The sequence below is a fragment of the Pelophylax lessonae genome (genome assembly GCF_965119305.1).
Source record: "Pelophylax lessonae genome assembly, chromosome: 3".
NCBI lineage: Eukaryota > Metazoa > Chordata > Amphibia > Anura > Ranidae > Pelophylax > Pelophylax lessonae.
Window position 1 is genome coordinate 184,833,451 of NC_138770.1, and position 20,082 is coordinate 184,853,532.

A 20,082-nucleotide genomic window follows, 5' to 3' on the forward strand; every position below is an offset into this window, starting at 1 on the left:
TGGTGCAGGAGATGCAGGGCTGAAGGCATGGTGCAGGAGATGCAGGGCTGCGGGCATGGTTCAGGAGATGCATGGCTGAGGGCATGGTGAAGGATATGCAGCACTGTGGGCATGGTACAAGAGATTCAGAGGCTGTGGACTTGGTACAAGAGATGCAGAGGCTGCAGGCACGGTACAGGAGATTCAGGGGCTGCGGACAACGTACAGGAGATGCAGGGGCAGGGGCTGTGGACATGGTACAGAAGATACAGGGGCTACGGACATGGTACAGGAGATGCAGAGGCTGCGGGCATGGTACAGGAGAGGAAGAAGCTGCGGGCATGGTGCAAGAGATGCAGGGGCTGGGGACTTGGTGCAGGAGATGCAGGTGCTGTGGGCATGATGCAGGGGCTGTGGGCATGATGCAGGGGCTGCAGAGTCTGCGGGCATGGTGCAGGAGATGCAGAGTCTACAGGCATGGTGCAGAAGATGCAGGGCTGCGGGCATGGTGCAGGAGATGCAGAGGCTGCGGGCATGGTGCAGGATATGCAGGGCTGTGGGCATGGTGCAGGAGATGCAGGGCTGAGGGCATGGTGCAAGAGATGCAGGGCTGCGGGCATGGTGCAGGAGATGCAGGGCTGAGGGCATAGTGCAGGAGATGCAGGGCTGAGATGCTGGACTTAGGGCATGGTACAGAAAATGCAGGGCTGAGGGCGTGGTGCAGGGCTGAGGGCATGGTGCAGGAGATGCAGGGCTGAGAGCATGATGCAGGGCTGGGGGCATGGTGCAGGATATGCAAAGGCTGCGCAGGGGTCTTACTTACCCATCCCCAAGGCGCCTTACATTTAAAAATGGCGCCGCCCGGCTCCACACATCATTGCGCATGCGCCGTTTGCCCGAGAGTGGTCGAGTGCGTATGGGCTTTGCCGGGTGGCAGCGGTGCTTGCGCAGTGTACATGTCGGGCCGGCTGCCTCTGACATTCGGTCAGCCAAAGGGCAGGGGGACTTGTCGGCCTACTGGGAAATTTCCTGGTATCCCGGTAGGCCAGTCCGGCCCTGGTGGCCTGGGGACCCAACGTCCTCTAGTGGGCCCTGTGCTCACTGCCCGGCACTGTGGAGCTCAATTGGCATTTACCATTGAACACCGGAATAGGCAGGTCTGCCACTGGCACCCTGTGCTTTTCACAGATGAGAGCTGGTTCACCCTGAGCACATGTGCAGAAGACGTGGAAAGGTCTGAAGAAGCCATGGAGAACGCTGTGCTGCCTTTTAATATCGTTCAGCATGATGAGTTTGGTGGTGGGTCAGTTATGGTCTGTGGAGGCATATCCATGGAGGGATACACAGACCTCTACGCTAGACAATGGCACCCTGACTGCCATTCAGTATCGGGATGAAATCTTTGGACCCATTGTCAGACCCTACACTGGTGCAGTGGGTCCTGGGTTCCTCCTGGTGCATGACAATGCCCTGCCTCGAGAGTATGCAGCCAGTTCCTGGAGGATGAAGGAATTGATACCATTGAATGGCTCCCATGCTCGCCTGACCTAAATCCAATAGAACACCTCTGGGACATTATGTTTTTCGGTCCATCCGACGCCGCAAGTTTGTTCAGGAGCTCAGTGATGCCCTGGTCCAGATCTGGGAGGAAATACCCCAGGACTGCAGATGGGGAAGAAAAGTTGGCGCAATCGGACAGTGTGGGTAACTGCAGCGGTGTCAACTATGGGCAGATAATGGAGTGCGATCCGGTGGCTGTACACTGGGATGGCTGCAGGCTTGTAGAGGGTGAAGCAACCCTGTAAGGTACCAGGAGAGAGAGAGAGAGAGAGAGCCCAGCGCCGATCTGAGTGTAGCACAGCAGTACTTTAATGACACACAAATTGCAATGCTACTCACAAGAGGTGGATAAAAGCAGGCATCTTAAAATCAATAGGAGAAGGTCTCTGTAGTCACATCGGTGGAAGGTCCGGTCTGGCGGGAGCGCTGTGATGAGGGAGGACAGCCGATGGCCTCATGTGGGAGGCGGGGGACGTGCCGATCCTCTTTGATGTTGATGCAGCGTGGGACCGCCGGTCGGATGGGTGTAACGTCACTTCAGGAGACACCAGGGGATCAAACGGCGACGTGTTGCGGAGCTCAGCTCCTTCTTCAGGCCGTGCGGGGGCCATATTGGTTGTGGTATTTATGCCAGTAGTCCGGGATAGGCAGTATGGTGGCTCGGGAGGGACAGACTTGGGAAAAGCAAACCAGCAATGGGATTGTATGCTGAACGAAGGGGGGAGGAGGCTAGAGAGCGGAGGAGGAGAGGTTTGGATGTGTGGGGAGGGGGGAGGAGGGGGAGGGGGGGAAGGGGTGGGGAAAATTGGCTGAATACACTGGATGTATTTGTATTGAAGCCAATGGAGGTGTGGCCATACAGAATGAAACTGTATGGAAATGAGAATAATGTGCATGAAGGGGCCAAATGTTCTTTTGGGTGCACTCAAGTGTGTGTATAGAGTGACCCGTGGGATGGGGGCGCACTTGTCTAGGTGTCTGTGATTAAGACTATTGTTATGATGTGAATGGGTATGTACAGGGTGTAAGGAAATGTCAGGAGTTTTTTAACATGATAAGATGGATGGGATCCAAGTGATATTAGTGAAGTATATGGACCTACGCATGGAGGCATACATGGGTGAGAAAGAAGAAAAGTGTGTGCGTGCTAGCATGCATATCTATGCACGCATGTTGACAGGTCCTGGTTCATGGTCAGGAGTTAGGGATGCCAGCCCACAGGCTTGCATGTATGCGTATATGGAAACGCACACTCACAAGCATGTACGTGGCGCATTTTTCATACAGGTACAGAATTACAAGTCCAACCACACACGCACAAGCACACCCATGGGAATCGTTGTGCCAGTGCGTGGGTGGTTGCCGTGCGGGGCATATGCAGAAGAAAGTCGTGCTGAAAATGGGATGGTGGCAAAGAAACTGTATGAATGGGGTGACTTATATACGGTACTTACTTTGGAGTAGGCTTGGTGTGGGGAAGCATATGTAGGAGGGTTCACAGAGATCTCTGGAAGGCGGAGGGAAGAACCTGGGCAAAAAATTATCATGTTAGTACAAGGGTTATTGCTTAGGGAGATGGGCTACAGCAGCACATTGATTTCAATTTCTTCGTTCAGACCCCCAGGCGAGAGCGTTTCAAGGGAGTAAATCCAGAAGGTTTCCCTCTGGCACAACCGCTTGAAACGCTCTGTCCTGGGCAAGGTGTTCGGAATTGATTCGATTACCCACACCTTGAGTCCAGAGGGAGATTTATTGTGGGACTTTGCAAAGTGTCTGGGGACACTGTGTTTGTCCTTCCCTTTTTCGACCAGCCTGCGATGCTCGCCGAAACGTTTTCTGAGGGGCCTGATGGTACGGCCTACATAGAATAGTCCACATGGGCAGGTTAGGCAATAGATTACATATTCTGTGGAACAGTTGTAAAATTGTTTGATGGGGTATGTTTTGCCTTTCACGGTGAACTCAGTCTGGCCGTGTTGGACATGGGCGCAAGTGAGGCACAGAGGTTTGCGGCACTGGAACATCCCTATGAGGGGGTTGAGGCAGATGGTGGTGGTGGGGTGGGGGGTGTCAGATTTGAGTTTGCTCGGGGCAATGAGATTTTTGATGTTTGAGGATTTTCTGTAGGAGACTTTGGGTACAGGGGGGATGGAGGATTTTAGATGGGGGTCCTCTGATAGGATGGACCAGTGTTTTCGTAAGATCTTTTCCATTTGTCTGTGTTTGGTATGGAATTGTGTGGTAAAACGGAGTGGTTGGGGCAATGAGTTCTTTGGTTGAGGTGAGGCCTGGGGAGCACTAGGGTCATATTTTGACAGGTAATCTGAGTGAGCTTGTTGGACCAGGGATGCGGGATATCCTTTATCTACGAATTTTTGGGTTAAGAAGGCACTTTGTTCGCGGTAATCCTGTTGTTTGGTGCAATTGCGTTTCAAGCGGCAGAATTGACTCTTTGGGATGTTGGAGATCCACCTGGGATGGTGGCAACTATGGTAATGTAGGAATGAGTTTCCTGCGGTGGGTTTTGTGTAATTTTTGGCTACGATGTTGCCTTCTTCATGATATAGGGTAAGATCTAGAAATGCCAATTGAGCCGAATCACATACAGAGGTGAAGGATAGATTGAAGGGATTTTGATTGCAATGTTGTACAAACTGTGTGAAGGTGGAAAGTGGACCGTCCCAGATGACGATGATGTCATCTATGTATCAGCCATAGAATATGATGTGAGGCGTGAAGGGGTTGTTATGCCAGATGTATTGGGCTTCCCAGAGACCCATGGTGAGGTTGGCATAGCTGGGTGCAAAATTGGCCCCCATCGCTGTGCCAGTGACTTGGAGATAAAAGTCTCAGTTGAACTCAAAGTAGTTCCGGGTGAGGCAGAATTCAGTGGCATCTAGGATGAATTGAGCTTGCTGGGGGTGGATCGTAGGGTCTGCAGATAGGAAGTGTGAGACGGCCCTGAGTCCAACTTGATGGGGGATGGAGGTGTACAGGGAATTGACATCCAGGGAAGCCCACATGTAAGTGGGTTCCCAGGAATAGTGACTGAGGAGGTCGAGTAGGTAAGCTCCGTCTCTGATGTATGAGGGAAGGCTTTGTGCTAATGGTTGCAGGAATAAATCAATGTATTGGGAAAAGGGGCTGGTGATGCTGTCCATGGCGGCTATGATGGGTCGGCCAGGGGGGTGGGTGCTGTTTTTATGGATTTTGGGTATGTGATAGAAATATGGGGTGGAAAATACCCCAGGACTCCATCTGCTGTCTCATTAGGAGCATGGCCCAACTTTATCAGGCATGCATACAAGCATGTGGGGGCCATACAAACTACTGAGTACAATTTTGAGTTGCTGCAATGAAATTTCAGTAAAATGGACTAGCCTGCTGCATAATTTTTTCCCTTTGATTTTCGGGGCGCCTTTGAATTCAGCCCTCTAGGTGGATCATTTTCACTTCCATCAAATGATGTGGCATCTTTTCGTTCCTAATACATTACCCAGTCCATATCAGTATAGATATCCAGCATGATATTTTTCCCCATTGAGATCTGATATGTTTTCAAAGTGTTCCTTTCATTTTTTTGAGCAGTGTATAATTTGTTTATATTTGTTAATAAATTATTTTTATTTTTTTTACAAAATATGTATACAGTAAATATGCAAGACTGGTGATTTCATAATCGTTCATATAAAAATGTTATTCTATGGTTTCCCGTCTATATTTATACAGGGGTTGATTTACTAAAACTGGAGAGTGCAAAATCTGATGCAGCTCTGCATGTAACCCAATCAGCTTCCAGGTTTCTTTGTCAATGCCTAATTGAACAAGCTGAGGTTAGAAGCTGATTGGCTACCATGCACAACTGTGTCAGATTTTGTACTCTCCAGTTTTAGTAAGCCTCGGTTCACACTGGGGCGACCTGTGAGGCGACCTGGTCGCCTCACAGGTCGCCGCAGGTCGCCTCCCATAGGGAAGCTGCGGACCCGTTCTGATAGGAGCGACACAAGTCGCTCCGACTCAGAAAAAGGGTCCGGAGCTTCTTTGGGGCGACCAGGAGGCGACCGCCATAGACTTCAATGTTACGAAGTCCGTGGCGGCCGCTCCGAGGTAGCGGCGCGCTGCTCGCACCGCGACCTCGGAGGTCGCGGTGCGAAGTAGCGTCGCCCCAGTGTGAATGGGGGCTTAATCTACCCCAATGCCACTTAAAAAAACAAATCTGTTTGCTACATCTCTCTCTTTTGGATTGCTATTTATTTTCACTCATTTCATTCGCGTCACTGAAAATCTCCACCATTGTGAAGATATACAAACGTCTTCTTTAAACATTGTTCATTCCATTGTGTTGAGGCAGCTTTGTAATTAAACTGGCTCACCTGGTTGTGATACTTTTTCCTTTGAAGGTTATTTTGAGATGGTGGAAAATCTCTCTCCGAACTGAATTTCGTGAAGCAAGACCTGGAGAACTAAAAGAGTCTCATGAGGACTTTGTGGACGATCCAACTCTGCAAGGTAAGTAGTTGCCCTTCCTAAGTAATGTAGGACTGCCATACTTTAAAGGGGTCTACTATACCATGGATGAAGCAGCAATGATGTGCAGCATTCATTAGCAAACAGTCACATCTTAGTATATCTAAGGTTGATCATACAAGGTAAGTTATTTTTGTGAAGGTAAAAAATTCCGCGCTTATGAACAAGAAATTAGCTGCAGCCAACCTCAAAATATAGTCCAAAAGGGCTATATCAGTAAATCTGGGGTAGGGTGAGGTAGGTGGCGCTGCCTATAGGTAATAAATGTATAAATATGTATGGAAAGGGATGGATTTTCGCACTGGGGTAAATAAAATCCTAAAATGCTGGTGTGCGTATATAAATAACAATACACAAAAAATATGCAATAAAACCACTATAAGTAAATATATAAATCTTTTATAGGGTGCAAGAGTGAAAATAATGCTCTGGTTTAAGGAAAGAACCAGAATGGAAAATAGTGATAAGTGCAATAAATAGATAAAATTGACTTAGATATCAATAAACTGTGTTCAAGTGAATCAATGGGTATTAAAAAGTGCCAAAGAGTGATAGTATTAAGTGATCACTGAACAAAGGTGAAAAATAAAAATCAAGAATAAAATGAATTAGCTGTAAGTGATACAGTGAACCTAATATAAATATAAATAATCAATGATACAGTAAATATGTGATAAACAGTCCATAAAGTGCTAAAAAAAAATATGAACAGTGCTTCAATGATTCTGATGGGTGATATTCAGGGTGGTCTGAGTGCTATGTGCCAGGCGAAAGAGCGAATGTTCGTTTACCTACCTTGTAAATATGAATGGGAAAACGAGGCTTTTCCAAACATATTGAACATATATTGCCCATTTGAAAGAGATAATCCAGGGATCCTTTCCTCCACGAGTCCAGTGCACAGGAACCGCCTGATAGAGGATACCAATTATTACCCTAAGGCGTGCTACCCCTGCAGGGGTTTACAATTCTGGTGAGTGCGGGATACATTGGAGGGGTGCACCGCTCTTTTTCTTGGGTCCTGCCAGCACTCCTGGTGCTCCCTTGACCAGTGCCCTCAATACAAGCCTCTTGCTATAGGGGCACTGGTGTGTGCTCGCTCCTGAGCCCCGCTCTATGCGTCCATAAGACACTTAGAGCCGTGGCTCAGTCCTGCTCCAATCTCTCTCCTCATTGGTTTACTGGCTGTGATTCACAGCAGTGGGAGCCATTGTGTCTCATCCAATGAGGAGTTAGAGACTCAGGACAGCTGAGTCTCCCGTGCAAATCGCTAGATCGTGAGGGAGCTCAGGGGAGAAATTGGGGGGGGGGGGCAGCACACAGAAGGTTTTTTACCCTCATCCATAGAATGCGTGAAGGTAAAAAACATTCAGTCTTTGCAACCACTTTTAACTGCTGTAAACCTCAGCACAATCATTATCCTTTTGGGCACTCTGAAAATACACAGAAAGTTTACACTTTGCTTAGTAACCAGCAACTGTTGAGATAATGAACACTTTGGTCAGAAGTATGTAATGTAAAGTATCTCACAAAAGTGAGTACACCCCTCACATTTTTGTAAATATTTTATTATATCTTTTCATGTGACAACACTGAAGAAATGACACTTTGCTACAATGTTAAGTAGTGAGTGCACAGCTTGTATAATAGTCTACATTTTCTGTCCCCTCAAAATAACTCGACACAGCCATTAATGTCTAAACCACTGGCAACAAAAGTGAGTAAACTCCTTAGGGGAGATGTACAAATGTTCACCAGAGCTTCACAGGTTGTCACTGGAGTCCTCTTCCACTCCTCCATGATGACATCACGTAGCTGATGAATATTAGAGACCTTGCACTCCTCCGCCTTCTGTTTTGAGGATACCCCACAGATGCTCAATAGGGTTTAGGTCTGGAGACATTTGTTGTGAGAGGGAGGGGAAAAAAAAAAGAGTTGGGGGGAGAGAGTTGTAAAGGAGAACCCACAGCGGTGTGTATATTACAAAATTGAAAAAGCTTTAATGGCAAAAATATTGAACCTCATGTAAAATAAGCATATAAACACCCAATCCCAGACACCATGATAAAAAAACACATAATCAACTGAATACGGTAGAGTATCACATGGGCCCCATTCACACCAGCACACGTATCCACTCGGACCTAATGGAAAGACTGAAGAAATTGGGGTCTATATTGTTGAAAGGAGATAATTCCTCCATATGAAGATAGTCCCATGCTAAAGTCTCTCAACATATGGCTGAAGAAGTGATGAAGGTTGGAGGGGAAGGGGGTGGAGAAAAAAATCCTTAAAAGGCCAGGGAGCTAGTCCCCAGTAGGATAAAGGTGGGGAATCTGCTGGTAGTGCTCCTGGCTAGGCTTGTCTAAAGCCAATTATGGATATTGAAGGTGTAGGCTCCACCTAAGTCAAGATGGCTAGTTAATGGGTGGTCAAAGATTTGAGCCTGAATTAAGGCATATATGGAGATTCAGTTCTGAATGTGTCCCAAAGTGACGACTCTCAGTGTAGCATGTCATAGCTGTGCTCAAGGAGAGCATGACTCTGCAAAGTTCTCTGGCATGGCAGTCTAAATGAGACACTAAATAGTGTATATTACCACTCTGTGGCATGAGGCCAGATCACCGGCAATAAATGCAAAGTAATAAATGTGGCATTGGGGATATACCCAACACTTGATCACCACCTAGTGCATCTTCGGAACTGCCCGTCTCATCTCCAGTGTCCAGACACCCTCAGAAATTTGAAATATCAAGGCCATAATGCAACTACCGACTCCCTTCTCAACCTTCAATGAGTGACGCTGTGTACAGCCAGAAATAACGTGATAATCCGGAAGTCCGGTGGAATGCATGCCTGGAACACGGGGCTCCATATTCAGCTGCTGACGTCAACGTGTTTCGCGTACGCACGTATGCTTCTTCAGGACGTTATGACGTACTCCCAACTGATCAATTTATAGCACCATACATGCATTAGTTAGACCAGGAGCAGCTGTGTGCTCACAAACACCCTCTAGTGGTTAAATATTGAAAATGACCAGGTCATAACAACCCATACACACAGGAGGTGCCATCTGACCCCTTGATAAAAACTAATACCATTTTGGGTCTTGGGAGCGTGCTCTACCCACCTGGTAAGTGGGCATATAGCAAAGAAAGGCCCTACAAGGAGAGAAGAGAAGGGAAATTGGGGAGTGTGTAGTGAGTATAAATGAAGTTGTCACAATACTTGCGAGGAGTGGGGTCAGTTCACACATGGATATCTGACCCCTAATCTGGGCTTAAACTAAGGCTCCAAAAAGACCTTGAGGCTCTTTTTTTTATATTTCCTCAATCATTTTTGATCCTCTTTGGATCTACCAGTACAGGGATGGTGTAAAACTATTTGGATTTAACCCAATCTGAGACCCCTTAGGCCTAAGGAGGTGCATCTTCAGGGGAGTCGGCTCACCAACTGGACACAAGATATGGCATATGTTTTGCGCGATGATTTAGATGAAGAAATTAGAGCTTCTTTTAAATATGGACAAGAGGATTTAGTATCCCCTGAAAGTGATGATATGAGAGTGTTGTTCAGGGAACATAAAAAAATTGATTGTTAAATCGCTGAATAGGAAGTGAGATATACTGTCATTAGAATTCGATATAAATCACCAAACAATCTCGAGAGGTTTAGGAGAGCAGGTGGTTCCAGCCACCCATTTACAAACTGATAGATTTTTGGAGAAATGGAAAAAAACTGTGTATAATTCATTATATTGAGGTCATGAAATTATTAGTAGAAGAAGAGAAATTGCAGTTGTCCATATTACAGAAACAGATAAACATAAGTAGAGAAAAACTTGAACCCTTTAAACATAGAATGGATTTTATTAAACTAAATGATCTTATTAAAAGAGTAATAGATAGGGTACAGAGGAATTTAAAGACCACCAAACAGTTCAAATTTAAGCGTGATTTGGACGACTAGGCAAAAGGGGAATTTTTTACCTGACCCCCCAGGAGAAGTAGAAGTAGATCTAGATGTTGCGGTAATTCACCGGGTGCCATATCTAATACAGAAGCGACTGCCATAACCAGTGACTAAGAGGATTATAGATCAGTTACTTTTTTAGATCAGGAAAATATGGGGGATTTAGACCCCTGTTATCCAAAGGGATCTTAAAAAAAAAAAAAAAGCAAAATAGGAGAAACAGGAGGAGGGGAAAGAGGCAAAAAAGAGAGGGAGGCAACCATCAAAAAAATACTTGAACCAGGACCAGAAGTCAGAGATAGGGACACAGAGTAATCAGATCTGCCCCCCAGAAGCAATTTAAAGTATTGATAGGATGGGCGACAAGAAGGTAATAAATATATTTAATTTCCCCCTTGAGGAAAGACATATCTGGCTTTTGGAAAAAAGTCTTTCTTTCTCTCCTGTGGAGCAAATAGATAACTTTGAAGTTTTATAAAGATCTGTGCCTTTTTCTCAGGAAGGTATGTTTTTAACTTAGGTATTCAGGGGAATCGGGGGTGACCTTCTCAGGGAAGGTGATGATATCGGGGATATTGATGAGCAATTTTCTCCAGATCTTTGCAGAAGACAGCCAATACTCCAACTTAGATGTACATCCATGCCCCAATTCAGAAAAAAACAAATGGTTGGGGGTCTTCCTAGATTTGGTCACAGAGGACCTAAAAAAAAAAAATATAATGGGAGGCTCCATTTGTAGATAATCTTTCCTCAGATGAACGGAAGACATTACGTGACTTACGGGATACTAAAAACTTAGTGAACAAGAAGAGCAACAAAGGTGGGAATGTGGTCCTTTTGTCCGAGGAGATGTATGAGAATGAGGTAATACGCCTCCTCTCAGACACGTCTACATATAAAAAATTGGACAATAACCCCTTTCCCCATTTGATCACCTTGATTAATGATAAATTATTGTTTGCATTTGAAGCTGACCTGATTAACCAAAAGGAGTTGGGCTATTTAAGGGTAGAAGAATTCAATATCCCCACCTTGTATAGAATTCCCGAAATCCATAAAAATATACGCTGTCCTCCTGGAAGACCAATAGTGTCGGCAGTTAAAGGACCTTTAGAACGTCTAGGCATATACATGGATTCCCTCATTAGGGATCTAGTGATTGGTTTGTCATCCTATGTAAGGGACACCGGGGACGTGTTAAATACGATTTTCCTGGAGAAGCGCTCTTGGTTGGTATCAATGTGGAATCCCTTTACACATCTACCCACATGAATGGGGGATAATGGCAGTCCACCACTTTTTGAAGAAAAACTTTCGCTACATGGGGGCACAAAACAAGTTTGTGATTGAGCTCCTTGATCTAGCACTTAAAAATAACTTCTTCAGATTCATCAATACATATTATCTGCAAATTAGGGGCACGGCGATGGGGGCCCCTTGGGCACCGTCCTATGCCTGCCTACATTTAGAAAAAAGGAAGAAGAAGTGTTATACGTCTCCCCGATGTACCTTGAACATGCACGCACCTGGTTGAGATACATTGATGATGTGATTATGGTGTGGGAAGGTACCCCGGAGGACCTGAAACTTTTCATGGATGAGGTCAATCACAATGCCCGTAACATCCACCTGACATACTTGGTGGACTCGTGAAAGAATTCCATTTCTGGATTTACACATTAAACTAATGGAGGAAAAGTTGATCACCACTACCTACAGGAAGGAAACTGCGGCAAATACTTTGCTGCATGCACAAAGCCACAATCCAGAGCCTCTAATTAGGGGAATCCTTGTGGGTCAGTTCCTGAGACTTAAAAGGAATTGCTCAAGTGAGGAGGATTACCGGCGTGAGGCTGATGAATTGTACAAGAGGTTTAGAGAGAGAGATTATCCACATAGTACCCCCGAGAGAGCAAGGAAGATGGCAGGTGAAAGATTGCAAAATTAGCTCCTGGTCCCAAACACAAGGGCCCCTAATCTTTTAGAGAGCTCTCCAAGAATCATCACAAAATATGGCGCACATTGGAATGCGTTAGGAAAGGTGCTGCAGGATCACTGGCACATTCTTACCAGGTCTGAGAGGATCAAAGCAGTTGTAGGCCCTAGGCCAATGATGGTGGCCAGAAGATCAAAAAATCTACAAGATACTCTGGTACAGTCAGAGTTTCAGAGAACTATTAATTAAGATTGGCTCAGTGACCTCTCACATCTGAGTGGCATGTTTGCCTGTGGCCATTGTAACATGTGCAAATTCGTAGAGAGGTCCAACAGTTTCTGTGACTCTACTGGTCAGAGGAATTATGAAATTAAACAATTTATTAATTGTGCGACTACAAGAGTCCTTTATATTCTGGAATACCCCTGTAAGCAAATGTATGTGGGTAAGACAAAACATCAAATACCTGTACGATTCGGGAAACATCTAAAGAGTATTAAACTTAAGGAGGAGACCCCCATAGGTTTGCATTTTGCCGCAGAACACCATGGAAGTCCCAAAGGTCTAAAAATTAAGGGATTCTTTGCTCTCATCCTGATTAGAAATTAAAAGTCTTGGATTTTTAGACTTGATACGGGTGTCTCCCTAGGGGTTAAACAATGAAATGAGCCTCAAGGTCTTTTTTGGTACCTTGGTATAAGCCCAGATTGGAGGTGAGGTATCCATGTGTGAACTGACCCCACTCCTCGCGAGTATTGTGAAAACTTCATTTATAATCACTACACACTCCCCAATTTCCCTTCTCTTCTCTCCTTAAATATGTGCTAGTGAAAAGGTATTACTGTTTTCTTATCTTTTTTTTGATATATAATCTCAGGATCTTTATTCTTTATTTTCTAATACTTATCATCCCTTACTTTCCTAAACATTCTCTGTCACTTTTGTAATCACAGGAGCTATGTGTCCCATTGTACCCTTGTAGGGCCTTGCCCTGCTATATATGCCTGCTTGCCCGCTGGGTAGAGCGCACTCCCAAGACCCAAAATGGTATTCGTTTTTACCAAGGGGTTTTGTATGGCACCTCCTGTATGAATGGGTTGTTATGACCTGGTCATTTTTAATCTTTAACCACTAGAGGGTGTTTGTGAGCACACAGCTGCTCCTGGTCTAACTAATGCATGTATAGTGCTGTAAATAGATGAGTTGGGAGTATGTCATCACATCCTGAAGAAGCGTACATGCGTATGCAAAATGCGTTGATGTCAGCAGCTGAATACGGAGCCCCGCGTTCCAAGCATGCGTTCCACCGGACTTCCAGATTTCTGGGATTATCACATTACTTCCAGCTGTACACAGCATCACTCATTGAAGGCTGAGAAGGGAATCTAGAGGAGTCGGGAGTTGCATTATAGCCTTGATACTTCAACTTTCTGAGGGTGTCTGGACACTGGAGATGAGACAGGTGTTCCGAAGACGCACTAGGTGGTGATCAATTGTTGGGTATATCCCTAATGCCACATTTATTACTCTGTATTTATTGCCAGTGATCTAGCCTCATACCACAGAGTGGTGATGTACACTATTTAGTGTCTCATTTAGACTGCCATGCCAGAGAACTTTGCGGAGTCATGCTCTCCTTGAGCACAGCTATGACATTCTACACTGAGAGTCGTCACTTTGGGACACATTCAGAACTGCCCTGCAATTGAATCTCCATATATGCCTTAATTCAGGCTCAAATCTTTGACCACCCATTAGCTAGCCATCTTGACTTAGGTGGAGCCTACACCTTCAATATCCATAATTGGCTTTAGACAAGCCTAGCCAGGAGCTCTACCAGCAGATTCCCCACCTTTATCCTATTGGGGACTAGCTCCCTGGCCTTTCAAGGATTTTTTTCTCCATCTCCCCCCTTCCCCTCCAACCTTCATTGCTTCAGCCATATGTTGAGAGACTTTAGCATGGGACTATCTTCATATGGAGGAATTCTCTCCTTTCAATAATATAGACCCTAATTTCTTCAGTCTTTCCATTAGGTCCGAGTTGATATGTGTGCTGGTGTGAATGGGGCCCATGTGATACTCTACCGTATTCAGTTGATTATGTGTTTTTTATCATGGTGTTTGGGATTGGGTGTTTATATCCTTGTTTTACATGAGGTTCAATATTTTTGCCATTAAAGATTTTTCAATTTTGTAATATACACACCGCTGTGGGTTTACAACTCTCTCCCCCCAACTCTTTTTTATTTTTTCACCTCCCTCTCACAACAATTGTATCACATGTAGTTGTGGAGATATCCATTCCTTTATGGAATTAGTGGTGTTAGTTATTCTTCATATTTTCCACTGCTTTATAATTTATTAAGGAGTGGTTGCCTGGTCCGGTATTTTTTTTTTTTTTTTTTATATTTCCTAGGTCTGGAGACATGCTTGGCCAGTCCATCACCTTTACCCTCAGCTTCTTTAGCAAGGCAGTGGTCCTCTTGGAGGTGTGTTTGGGGTCGTTCTCATGTTGGATTACTGCCCTGTGGCCCAGTCTCTGAAGGGAGGGGATCATGCTCTGCTTCAGTATGTCACAGTACATGTTGGCATTCATGGTTCCCTCAATGAACTGTAGCTCCCCAGTGCCGTCAGCACTCATGCAGCCCCAGACCATGACACTCCCACCGCCATGCTTGACTGTAGACAAGACACACTTGTCTTTGTACTCCTCACCTGGTTGCCACTACACACGCTTGGCACCATGTGAACCAAATACGTTTTTCTTAGTCTCATCAGACCACAGGACATTTCCTTAATCTGCTTGTCTTCAGCCAACTGTTTGCAGGCTTTCATGTACATCATCTTTAGAAGAGGCTTCCTTCTGGGACGACAGCCATGCAGACCAGTTTGATGCAGTGTATGGTCTGAGCACTGACAGGCTGACCCCCCCACCCCCACCCCTTCAACCTCTGCAGCAAGGCTGGCAGTACTCATACGTCTATTTCCCAAAGATTAGAGGCGCTGGGGGACAGATGTAGCATCGGACCAATGTTGCATCCACCTAGGTAAGTATGAATGGGGGAAAAAAGGAAACCCCCATACTTCTCTTATAAGATAAAAACTTTCTTTGTGCAACAGCCCCCTAATACTTAAGCCCCATCGCAATCCATCGATGTGCATGAGAGCCTCAGCTCTATGGGGGCTCTCCCTCCTCATTGGCTCCCACTGCTGTCACTCACATCCAGTAAGCCAATAAGGAAAGAGAGGGGGCAGGGCCGGGCCAAGGCTCTCTGTGTAAATGGACACACAGAGCAGCAGCTCGGGAGCAAGCTGCATGCTCTGGGGGCACTTGTCAGGAGGGAGGGGCCAGGAGCACTGGCGGGTGACCTGAGAGAAGAGGATCTAGGCTGCTCTGTGCAAAACCACTGCACAGAGTAGGTAAGTGTGATATGTTTGTTTTGTTTTTTTAAAAAGCCAAGCCTTTAATATCACTTTAAGGCTCAGAGCACAGGTGTCAGGAGTGTTTAAGGCGCAGAACACAGGAGTATTTAAGGGCCATGAGCACATAATGGACAGAGGTTAGGGCCAAATGTTTAAGGGTCAGAAGTGTGTAACACACAGGACCCTGTACAGCCAAAAGTTACGCTCTCTTGTAAGAACAATCATACCCCTTAACTCCCCGTCCCATCCCCAGTACAGCTCTCTCTCCACCTCAAATCCCACTTATACAAACCATCTACCCCCCTCCCCCTTTTTCTAACCCATTTTCCACAATATGGATTTCTTCCTCTCTCCCCCAAATACTCCCAGTCCATATCTCCCCCCCCCCCTTCCCTTCTCTGCAAATCCCTCCTGTTCTTTTCTCTCTCGCAACCCCACAATTTCCTTGGCCAGTACTGATCTAACTCCCTTCTCCCTTTCCTGCAGTAGAACCTCTTCCCCACCTCAAATCCCCTCAGTACAGTGATATACCCCTCCCAAATCCTCAGGTTTGTGCAGTGCTCTGTGAGTGGAAGTCTTCCCCTTGGTTGTGTAATGCCACACTGCACATCATAGCTAATTAGGAGCCTTTCTCAGTTCTCAGTTCTGTACTGTACCACAGGGAAATGAAGCATCCTCAATGAGCATTGCTAGTACTGGGCACCCAGTGATCATGGTGCACATCTTTTGCAGGGTGCCCCAAGTCTAACACTCCGACTGGCCAACTTTTTTTTTTTTTTTTTCATTTCAGCAGTGACACTTGCAAAAATAAGTTGGGTAGTCACATTGTTATACCTGGGACACTCCACAAGAGATTTGTGGCATGTGCCCCATTGAGAGACAGATGGAGTCATAGATATGTAGATCGGGTAAACGTAGGATCTAGAAAGAGCCAGATTACCTACTTTTGCTATATCAGATCCCCATGTATTAAGTACATACCCTAGATCTTTTAAAAGCTTTTTATGGGTAGCCATGGAGCAGAGCACATGGCTATTCTGTGCACTGCAATATTAAACAAGTCCCAAAGACTCATGCTGTACCTTATTCCAGAGCAGCACTTGCAGAAGGTTGCTAAGAAACACAAGTGAATAGCAGTGAAACTCCTTCATTTAAAGGTTCCAAATGGATACAAGAAAATCAGACTAGAGAATTGTCCTAAACATTTTTCATTGTTCATGTCTTATGTTTTTTTTTTTTTGCTTCAGTTTAGTCCTGCGTGGCAAGGACAGCAATGACTTCCTTATGCTAGACTTTACTCCCCTTCATTCTTCCCCTATCTGGCTCCACCTCACTCTGATTTTGCTAACAGCAAACCCAAACACTCTGTATCAAAAGCTCTCTGTCTGTTTGACATACACGACTCTGTGCTCCAATCTACTGTAACTTTGAATGCTACTGTTTTCCAAGGAACGTTGCCAAAATACCTCCCTTCCTCTGTTTAACAAATTATAGCGCCGCTCCTCACCCTTGCTGTATAAATATAGGTCTGTGTTTCAGAGTTTCACCTTTATCAGACATAATTCCGGATTAAATTAATTGTTACTGCACGTTACCTGGTTTAAATCCTATTAAAATTGTTTAGGATTTAATTTTGTACCCTGGAATTTAAGCGTTTGAATCTTACTGTAAAGTGAAATATTTGGTATTGCAGTTCTGATAAGTCAGCCCAGTGTACAGAAAGGATTGGCAGAACTTTAATCTGCTCAGTGTTTCAGACCTCCCCAGGCAGTAACACAGAGGTGTAGCCAACTTCAGCAAAAACCAAAGTAGATTTCACCTGATACCCCGCCTGTTGGCTAAAAGGAGAAGTACAGCAAAGCTTGTGACCATATGGTCAGAATCCACCCAGATATCTGGGCTGGCACCCAGTTCAGCCTCTCAGTGAACCGCTGAGAGCCTGAGCCAGCAGCTCCCGACCCCTCCACAGCCCAGCGCGGGTGGTGCAGAGCAGAGATACGTTGACTGACAGCAGTGTTTGATCACTCAGTTCTCAGTCCCGGAGGGGGGCATATGCAGTATTTGACCGATCCTGCATCCACCTAGGCAAGAATGATTAAAAAAAAAAAAAACATCTTTTAGGCTTTTTTGCATGAAAAAAAAAATCCCATCCATCCTCTGAGTCCCGGCTCCCATGTCTGCCTCCCGCGGCCACCTCCCGCACACATACAGTCCCCGGCGGCTTGCTATGCAGTGGCACTTATCGGCATTCGGCTCAAGTGGCACTCACTTAGGTAGCTGGGGCTGCTCTGTCACCGGCAGCCACGCTGGTTGCCCTCACAGCTTCTCACTAATCCACTGACAGACTCAGAGTGAGAGCTGGCCTGTTGGCTCCTCCCCCTTTTTCACACTGCAGTGTGTGAGAGCAGCCGCCCACTCTGTTCCCTCCCCTGCTTCCTCATTGGCAGGGGGAGGGAGCCCATCATCTGTCAGGACTCCAGCAGCTGCAAAGCATTGTGGGACATGTAGTCTCTCTCACCAGCGGCCCCATATCAATCCCTGGTGGCAGACACTACACTCCCCAACCTGCCCACAGGAGGAGATGGACAAGAGGCTGCGGAGGGAGCAGAGGGTCACTCCACAAGGCGAGAGGACAGAGAAAATGTAATTGTTTGCACTTTACATTTGCGAGCATTAGAGTGTGAGGAAAACTGTCTTTCCACTTTTGCTAAATGTTACTGCTACTCACATCTTCCATATATATTATGCACTGGATCAGTCGATACAGTTAGAGCATTGTTTAACACCATTGAAAAAAAATAAAATGTTTTTTTTTTTTTGCATTTTATATTTGCTTTTCAGTGCTGCTATCTACCAATGTTATTACATGATTTGGGTAAATTTTGAATTGATGTTAACCAATTCTGGACCGGAGGGTTTTACCCCCCTTTCATGAAAAGGCCATTTTTTGCGATTCGGCACTGCATTACTTAACTGACAATAACTTAACTGACAATTGCACGGTCGTGCAATGCTGTACCCTAATAAAATTGATGTCCTTTATGTTTCCACAAATAGAGCTTTCTTTTGGTGGTATTTGATTACCTGTGTAATTTTTATTTATTGCGCTATAAACAAAAAAAAAAAGCGACAATTCTGAAAAATCCTTTTAGGCCATTTTGTATTCTGCTACATATTTTTGGTAAACAAAATCCCAATACCAACTAGGGGAAATTTGGATTTGTCATTTTTATTTATTTATTTATTTTTTTTACTAGTAATGGCGGCAATCAGTGATCATAGCGACATTGCGGCGGACAGATCGGGCCCCTAACTGACTTTTTTGACACTTTTGGGGGGGGCCAGTGACATTACTACAGTAATCAGTGCTAAAAATTTACTGTAATAATTACACTGGCAGGGAAGGGGTTAACCCAGGGGTGATCAAAGGGTTAAGTGTGAGCCTAGGGGAGTGTTTTCTAACTGTATGGGGGAGGGACTTGTGAAATGAACATAGAGACCTGTGATCCTAAATAGGAGGATAATTTTAGAGAGAACAAGGGTCAGCTGTTTTTACAATAGCAGACCGTTGTTCTCTCTCAGCGGGAGCGATCGTGGGAGCCCGGCGGAAATTGTGGCCGCCGGCCCCATGGATCGGCATCCCCGCTGCCTAGTGGTGGCCTCCAGGAGCGCTCCCGCAAACCGACGTACCTATAAAAAACAACAAAATATGCAAGTAGGCACTTTGTACCCACTTTTAATGTACAGAGAGGAAAAGGTGGAGCCTAAAGAGGAAGGAGTGTGGTTTACATATGACAGGGCGGGTCTAAAACAGGAAGGGGTGTGGCCTTGACAGGAAGGGGTGGGTCATAGTTAAATTAGGGGATGCACGAGTTTAGTCCGGCCTAGGGCAGCACAAAACCTAAATACACCACTGGATGTGTTACACACAGAGTGATTTATTTCAAGCATTTCTTTATTTTAATGATTATGGCTTACAGCTAGTGAAAACCCAAAATTCAATATCTCAGAAAACTAGAATATTACATAAGACCAAAAAAAAAAAAAATACAGAAATGTTGGCTTGCTGAAAAGTACCGGTATGTCCATGCACAGTCAAGTATGCACTCAATACTTGGTTTGGGGCTCCTTTTGTATGAATTACTGTATCGATGTTACGTGGCATGGAGGTGATCAAATCATTGCAGACTGTGAAAAATGTTATATTTCATTTGAAAATCAAGGTTCCAGAGTCTTAAGGAAGAGTGGAGAGGCAAAGAATCCAAGTTGCATGCGGTCAAGTGTGAAGTTTTCACAGTCAGTGATGATTTGGGGAGCCATGTCATCTGCTGGTGTTGATCCACTGTATTTTATCAAGTCCAAAGTCAGCGCAGTCCTCTTCCAGGAGATTGTTATTATACAGGATTTATATAGGGCCAACAGTTTGCGCAGCGCTTTACAATATAAAGAGAGACAATACACCAACAGTAAAAACAAGATGGTTAGAAGGTCCCTGCTCCTGCGAGCTTACAATCTAAGAAATTTTAGAGCACTTAATGCTTCCCTCTGCTGACCAGCTTTATGGAGATGCTGATTTCATTTCCCAGCAGGACTTGGCAGGCACCTGCCCACACTGCCAAAAGTAACAATACCTGGTTTAATGATCATGGTATCACTGTGCTTGATTGACCAGCAAACTCC

At 45.3% G+C, this 20,082-nt stretch overlaps 1 protein-coding gene across 1 annotated transcript in view; it reads left to right on the forward strand.

The window, feature by feature from the left end:
- The window catches only part of FBXO36 (F-box protein 36), a 146,288-nt gene that overhangs the window by 46,734 nt on the left and 79,472 nt on the right, over nucleotides 1-20,082 (forward strand). Inside the window, exon 2 of the mRNA XM_082249188.1 lies at nucleotides 5,940-6,048. Coding sequence (XP_082105314.1) covers nucleotides 5,940-6,048 — 109 coding nt within the window. The remainder of the gene's footprint in view (nucleotides 1-5,939; nucleotides 6,049-20,082) is intronic.